The sequence below is a fragment of the Hypomesus nipponensis genome, chromosome 26, assembly GCF_054491055.1.
Source record: "Hypomesus nipponensis isolate SF chromosome 26, ASM5449105v1, whole genome shotgun sequence".
NCBI lineage: Eukaryota > Metazoa > Chordata > Actinopteri > Osmeriformes > Osmeridae > Hypomesus > Hypomesus nipponensis.
Genome location: NC_140386.1, coordinates 3,731,144 through 3,738,194, shown reverse-complemented (window position 1 = coordinate 3,738,194; position 7,051 = coordinate 3,731,144). Strand labels below are relative to the sequence as shown.

General features: G+C 41.8%; 1 protein-coding gene across 1 annotated transcript; it reads right to left on the bottom strand.

Moving 5' to 3' along the window:
* mknk1 (MAPK interacting serine/threonine kinase 1) lies at positions 1–6,903 on the bottom strand. The gene is made up of 14 exons (XM_084692711.1): positions 6,769–6,903; positions 6,109–6,171; positions 5,446–5,539; positions 5,198–5,299; positions 3,536–3,633; positions 3,359–3,438; positions 3,168–3,241; positions 2,966–3,070; positions 2,809–2,864; positions 2,523–2,618; positions 2,095–2,289; positions 1,658–1,822; positions 1,516–1,559; positions 1–1,403 (listed from the first exon to the last, which is right to left on the bottom strand). Exons 2-14 carry the CDS (start codon positions 6,160–6,162, stop codon positions 1,184–1,186), a joined length of 1,383 nt encoding a protein of 460 aa, XP_084548837.1. The 5' UTR covers positions 6,163–6,171; positions 6,769–6,903; the 3' UTR covers positions 1–1,183.
* Positions 6,904–7,051: the final 148 nt, after the last annotated feature.

Sequence of the window (7,051 nt, the reverse complement as noted above, 5' to 3'; positions counted from 1 at the left end):
TGAAAAAGTCAACCTGAGAAATCTTTTAATAAAAACATAGCAAATTCAAAGAATGCTTAAACTTCAGTCACTCTGTTTTTCAATACATAACTATGACTGTAAAATGAAAGGCACGAGAACTGTTGTGTTTGGCACATACGACATAACAAAATAATCTATACAGAAAAATACTTCCTTGACCCAACGACTCTTTCCAATCATTCCCATGTAAAAACAAAAATTAATAAAATGTAAAACTAGAAAATCTAAAACCATCTTTCACCATTTAAAAGCATACAAACTTATTCCAACAATATGTTGTTAATTGATATGTTGAGTCCATAAATGGAGATACAGGCTGTTACAAAAACCTTACAATGGAAGGTCATTCAATGATTATATCATTTGGACAAATTGGCCAAAGATACAATCCATGCAAATTAGTAATTGAGGTAATGTTTTTCAATATTTCTTAATATAATTCATCTAGAATCATCCCATACCAATCGTGTATAAGCATAGTATAAGCAATATTTTTTTGTTTAAAGTACCTAAGTGCTCCAGGTAGCTGGTTTAAAAAATAAATATAAAAGAAATACAAAATTATAATCTCTCCATAAAAAACACTCAATTGTGAATCTAATTGTACTAGGGGCTATTAGCACCATAGCAAGATAATACAGTAAGATTCAAATGGAAAACAATAAGACAGCAAAGCTATGTACTATAAAATACTAAAATATATTTATATTAAAGTATAACTGACCTACTTTAACTTGTATCTAGAATAATTGACCTACTTAAATGTGTAGCTTGAATCAAAAGGTGACCGTCCATATGATGGGAATCTGATGGCGTAGTCAAAAAAATAAATAATAATTCATGAAACATTTTCCCTTTGTTTCCCTGCTTCCATGTGATGTGACGATTACTGGCCTTGACAGCAGCTCTAACAAAAGGGCTACAACCGGTGAAAGTAGCTGCACTGACAAAGGCAACTATCAGCCACCTTAGACAGTGCCTGTCCATCCTAGGATGACGTTGGCAACCGTCTCTGAGCACTTGTCAGTCTTATGGAGAGATTCTGGAACACCCACAGAGATGAAGCAAGAGAAAGAAGGTGGGAAGGGAGATCGGGGAACTCAGCACTCAAAACTCGTAGCAGCAGAAGTGCTGCTCCTGGAATAATCCCCCACAGAGCCAATCACGAGGTGAGGCTCTCCGTGGCGGGCAGGAAATCCGGGGTGCGCGTGGCGTTAGACTGTGCCCGTCTCCGTGCCAGTCTGGAGTTGGAAGGGGGGGACAGCCTCATGGAGCAGACGACGGCACCGGCGTCCTCCTGCTCCTCGTCATGCTGCGACAGCTGCCGGTTGAAGGCGATGGCGTCTGCGGCAAACTGAGTCAGGTCTTTCGTGCTGCTGTTCCTGGTGAGAGAGACAAATCAGAGTCAAAAAGAGTGTGTCAGAGAAAGAGAGTCAAAGAGTCAGAGACAGAGACGGTCAGGAAGACAGTTCTATGTGTAAAGTCGGGAAGTACCTTTGAAGAACATGCGGGGTTGGGAGGCCTCTTTCTGGTGCGTTCTGAGAAGAAAGAGGTTAAGCAAAAAAAATTAGTACAGAGAAGCAACGTAAGCAACGAAATCCCATAAGTAGCCATTAGCCTTTATGGTGACACTCACCCCCTGTACCCACGGGTGCTTAAGGACTTGGGCGGCGCTGAGACGGAGCGTGGCATCTCTGACCAGCAGCTTGGAGATAAGGTCTTTGGCTCCCTGAGAGATGTGGGCCCAGTCACGCTCGGGGAACTCGTACTTCCCCTCTTGGATGCTCTCAAAAAGGTGGCTCTGCACAGAGCAACAGGAGGCGTCAATATTCATAGTACACAGACTGGATACATGCATCGTAAGCTAGCACGGTTTAGAAACTTTGTATTTACGAAAGGAAAGAGAGTTACAATTCAAAGTTTAAAGGGATTTAAGGGGCAACGGAGGCACCATTCATACCTGTGTGAAATTAGCACAATAGCAGGGGAGTCAATGGTAGGTTGGGAGGGGGAGGGGGAGAGGGGGCTGTGGAGGAGGGCTGGCTGGGTGGGTGGGTGGTGTGAGAATGGTACCTGGCAAGAGCGGCATTTCTCTCCCCTGTCCCAGCCACAGTCGCTTCCACAGTGGCCCGTGAATGGAGGACTGCCGCTCAGCAGTATGTAGAGGATGACCCCCAGGCTCCACAGGTCGCAGCGCTTGTCGTAGAAAGACGCCTCGTCTGTGAACACCTCCACCACCTCAGGGGCCATGTACTCTGCCGAGCCGCACTGCAAAACCGCGGCCCGGATGCACAGACAAGACACAAAAAACACAAAACCACCCATGTCACATTTGGTGCACTTGAAACTACCACTCATATGTTTTTCACTGCCAGTACCAGAGACAAAAAGATTGTGATTCAGATGAAAGAAAAAACATTTTCTTTTCCTTCTAAAAATGTTTTCTTCTACAGTTATTAGATTCTGGGATGAGTTTAGACTCAGGTACAAGGTGTATATACCGGTGTGGTAAGCTCCGGAGTTGTAATGGGGGTATATGCACTACTGAGCTTTACTCCACTTCCTAAATCAAAGTCACAGATCTTGACGGGAGACACCTGCAGAGATGGAGATAACAGAAATGTAATCAATGATATTCTACAAATGTATACTAATAAAAATATCCAGTATGCAATATAACATATATATGTATGTGTAAATACATGCTATGTATAGCTCTTACTAGTATATTACTCAACATCTAAGAACAAATCATTTAAAAAATGAATGAATATAAAATAGTTTCACCTGGTCAGTGTATTCACAAAGGATATTCTCTGGTTTAAGGTCTCTATGAGCAATGCCTGTGGAAAAGCACATGAGCACAATGAAACCTACATTTACCATCACTCTTATTCTATCCAGGCACCAAGAGGCAGCTTCTTGGCTGGGATTAGGGGCCTACCCTTGGTATGGAGGAAGTTGAGAGCTTGGCCGATATCCCTCACCACTCTACTGGCCTCCAGCTCGTCAAAGTGCTTGCGGTTCTGGATATGGGTCAAAATTGAGCCTGAGGACATCAAAAACAAAGATTTTGAAAGTCAACCTGACAACACAAAACACTGAGATGACGTGACATAAATCGCATGGAAATGTTGAGTCCATACCTCCTCTCAACTTCTCAAACACCAAGTAAAAGCACGAATCATCCTCAAAGAACTGTATCAATTCCAAAATGTTCCTGCCAAATGTGTAACACCTGTTATTTGCATTCTTCTAATGTGTACATCCCATTTTCTTCATGCTCATATTTGTGATAAGTCACTCAAAACAATCAGGAAGAGGAAATAGAGCACACCTGTTTCCTTGGCACTGGTAGAGCGTCTCCACCTCTCTGAACACTCGGCTGCGACTGTGTCCTGCATTCTTTTCTATGATCTGAACCGAGACAAAACAGATATATGATGTAGCGATGCATGTCACTAACAAGGAATGTGCACATAGTGAATTCAATTCACACACATTCCCCACTTGCCTTCACAGCAAATTCCTGTCCATTCTGGAGACTTATGCATCCCTGGACTTTGGCATATGCACCCTGGCCCAACATCTCATCCGTAAGCTTGTACAGATCTGGAGAAGATTCATTCATTATTATTTTTTATCTGGAAATCTCCTGCTCATGTTTATTTTAATGTTTTGTTATGTTTAACGAAAACAATGCTAATTAAACACCTCAATTGTGCAAAAAAATCCCCAAATCTAACAAGGGTTGGGTATCGTTTGGATTTTTACAATTCTGATGCCAAACCGGTACTTTTAAAACGATTCAGATTCCTAAACTGATTCTTGAAAAACGACATCAAAGAAAGGCTCTTTTATAGTTGTTTTTATCATTATTTAAATGTCACAATATATCAACTATTAAAAATACTTAAAATATATAAATGTATAGGTTTAGTAAACCCAGGTCACCTAACACAAAATTGCTAGCAGTCGGATTTGGACTGGTCCCGTGTCAAAGGGACCAGGGACTGATGTCCGCAAGCTGTCGAACACGGTGCATCCCTAGATCTGCTTTAAGAAGTATCCATGTGTCGCCGCATGTTTCAATAAATTAGACGTGTTTCCCCCTTTGCACGTAATCGTTTGGAAACATCTGTTGCATTTTGTGATGTCGGAATCCTTGGCTGTGAAATACAGCCCCACTTTCGACCGTTTCGCTTTAGGCATTTTGAATGCACTAAAAGCTAGCTAGCCAACGATAGACTACCAGAGCATTTAAGTGTAATATGTTTACTAGCAATCACGTGCAGTGAATGGTTAATATGCTTTTACGTCCGTTTGGTGAGCCCAGAGAGAAAATATGGCATTTTAAAAGTAGCCTACATTTACGGTAGCTAGCGTGGAAGAAATTGGGATTTCTTATGTGCTTACATTATTCACTAATCGATAGAACTAGTCATTGGATACAAGTCTCTACTGTCATGTAAACTTGCGATTAATAAGAGTAGATTGTGTCTACATGTCAGGGTTAATAGATGTTTTGGGTCAGGAGAAAGTACTGGCTAAACGTTCCTTGTCATGACTACAAGGAGAGCAACTATGAACTCTAGTCTGAGAGTTGTTATGTGTTGGGAGCAGAGAATATCTTTCTCTGAGACTGTTGTAACGTCATTACTGCCCGACTGTCACAATCTATGTTTGCATTCTTGTACCCTATAAAAGATCCTCCGGCTTTAAAAGTCCTCCGGCTTTCAGAGCAGAGAGAGACATGATTGAGACCTAAGCCTGGTGTTGTGCGGTTATTTATTGTCAGAGGTCTGGTTCTCTCCCAATCTGCAGATTAATAATACTTATTAAAATCCAAAACTCAACTGAATTTAGTCATTCTGTTTATGAAGAGACAGACAAAACACTATCTTCAGCTAACGGTAGACTACTAAAGTATGATATTTTTACGTCAGTTTCGGAGCCACAGAGGGAAAATATTTCAGTGGACACATTAAGGAAACCGAAATGAGGAACCACAATTAGCGTTCTAATCCGGTTGCGTAGGAACCGGTTCCATAATGGAACCCGGTTTCGGTACCCAACCCTAATTCTAACCACATTCTACTCCCTTAACAGATGCTTTTATCCAAAGCAACAAGCAAACACAAAGTGTTTACAGCAGATAACATTTGTGTGACCTCACCTGCAAAGTTTCCTGTAAAGCTGTCAGTTGCTCTTGTCCTCCTTTTCTTCTTCTTCCGCTTGGCTGCATCAGGGATGCTCAGAGGCAGACTGACCTCCATCTCTGTTTAAACACACGCACACACACCGTGCCTTGTTTAGCCTGCGAGCCGCTATCCTTCTCCGACCAGCACGTTCGATGCAACCGAAGCACAGAGTTAATTTTAGTTGGGTATGTCTGCAGGCTAGGGCTGACTCATGTTGCAATACCTGTAGAGTTTTGAGAGAGGGGCTGAGGCCTGTTCTCGGTTTCTGCCCTGCTCTGCTGAATTCCTCCACAACTTTCCCCCGCTGAGCCTGCCGCCTGTCACACAGATGGAGAGAAATAGAAGAGAGTAGGGAGAGGGAGAGAAAGTGCGAGTGAAACCAAGGATTGTGGGGTGGAAAGAGAGAGAAAGTACAAGAAGGATAATGATGTTGTCCCTTTTTGTTCATAATTATGCCTTGTTTAGACTAGACTAACAGCACTGTCTGAAATGTGCTCACACTCTCCAGTTAACAGATACAGCGTTGTTCAGATATAAAGGAGTTCCAGAAAGGGCATTTCAGAAACTACCACCACACACGTTATGTGGTGTAAAATGTGGTTATCTTCTCTTTTGGCACCTTTCCAAAACTGGGGCCTGATACGCAATTGCATACGGGAAACTCAACAAGAAACTTATCTGACCCTGGATTTCCCGCAACACCTGAAAGCTCTGAAGTAATGCAACACATGAATCTTTTCAGACAAGGAAAACTAAATCCCCACAATTCTCAGGATTTACTAAAGAAGGCCCAAAATATTATTGTGATGTTACATTATTTTACTGAAAAACACATTTGTTTGTCTTTTTAGAGTGGCCTAGTTATTTTAAGTTAGTACTGAGTTACCTTGAGAGAGTGCTGGAAGGCTTGCAGCTCAGCCATAGTGCTGGTTCTCACCATATCTGCCAACTATAAAAAATAATTACGTGGTTAGTAATTAAGACAATGGCCATACATATTGAAAAATGTGACAATATAAATAGCTAGGATGAGTAGTTAGCTGTATTTTACTACTTTAGATCGATCAGTTTACCAAAAGGGAGAATAAAGTCTTGACTAGATTTTCTGACGCAAGTACAGTAAAGCTAGGCAGTCCAGTAATGTTCATACTGTGTAGGCTAACTGGGTTTCTGTCCGTAATTGTTTTCATACCTTGTGGGATTCACAAAGTCATAACCACGAAGTGTCTCTAGCTACAGTTTGATCACAAGCTGGATTGATAAACGCTTAAGTATGACAGGCCAGATAGCAAGCTTTATTCCATTCTACAATGACATTAAGTCCATCTGCTGAAACGATCTGCTACATTATACAGCTACATTTTAGTAGATGTCGCAACAGTTGCTGGTCTGTGATCATCAGTTAGCTAACGTTAGCGTAGCCTATATCTTCCACCCTACACAGTAACTAGCACGCCTGTACCGTCGTTGCCATATAATAAAACATCTTACAAGCAAGATAAAATCTCAACGCCAGCTAATACCAATTACAAAATATTTTTCTAACCTGAAATCTGTTTTCAAACCGGCCGAAATCCTTAGAGCATCCACCATCTGATGTTAGGACGGTAGCTAGCAGTACAACCGACAGTGTTGGTAGTGTGACGCTTATTTCGTTGGAAAATAAAGGTCCCTTTCCAGCCCCCCGTGGCACATCCTCTAACTATGGTTGGATGAGAAAAAAGCGTCATCTGGTTCCTCTTGTCGGCTCCTCCCTGCTTCATGTGACTGGCATTTCTTTTGAATGACGATGAGAGCATTTTGTGTCCTTTCATACCCAGGAAAGTTTT

Excerpts from the sequence above, each read along its gene's own strand:
- mknk1 (XM_084692711.1), bottom strand. The coding sequence starts at position 6,162 with ATGGTGAGAACCAGCACTATGGCTGAGCTGCAAGCCTTCCAGCACTCT. Across the intron at positions 3,071-3,167 it reads GTTTGAGAAGTTGAGAGGAG|GCTCAATTTTGACCCATATC; the intron begins GTATGGACTCAA and ends TGATGTCCTCAG. Across the intron at positions 2,619-2,808 it reads TTTGTGAATACACTGACCAG|GTGTCTCCCGTCAAGATCTG; the intron begins GTGAAACTATTT and ends CCATCTCTGCAG.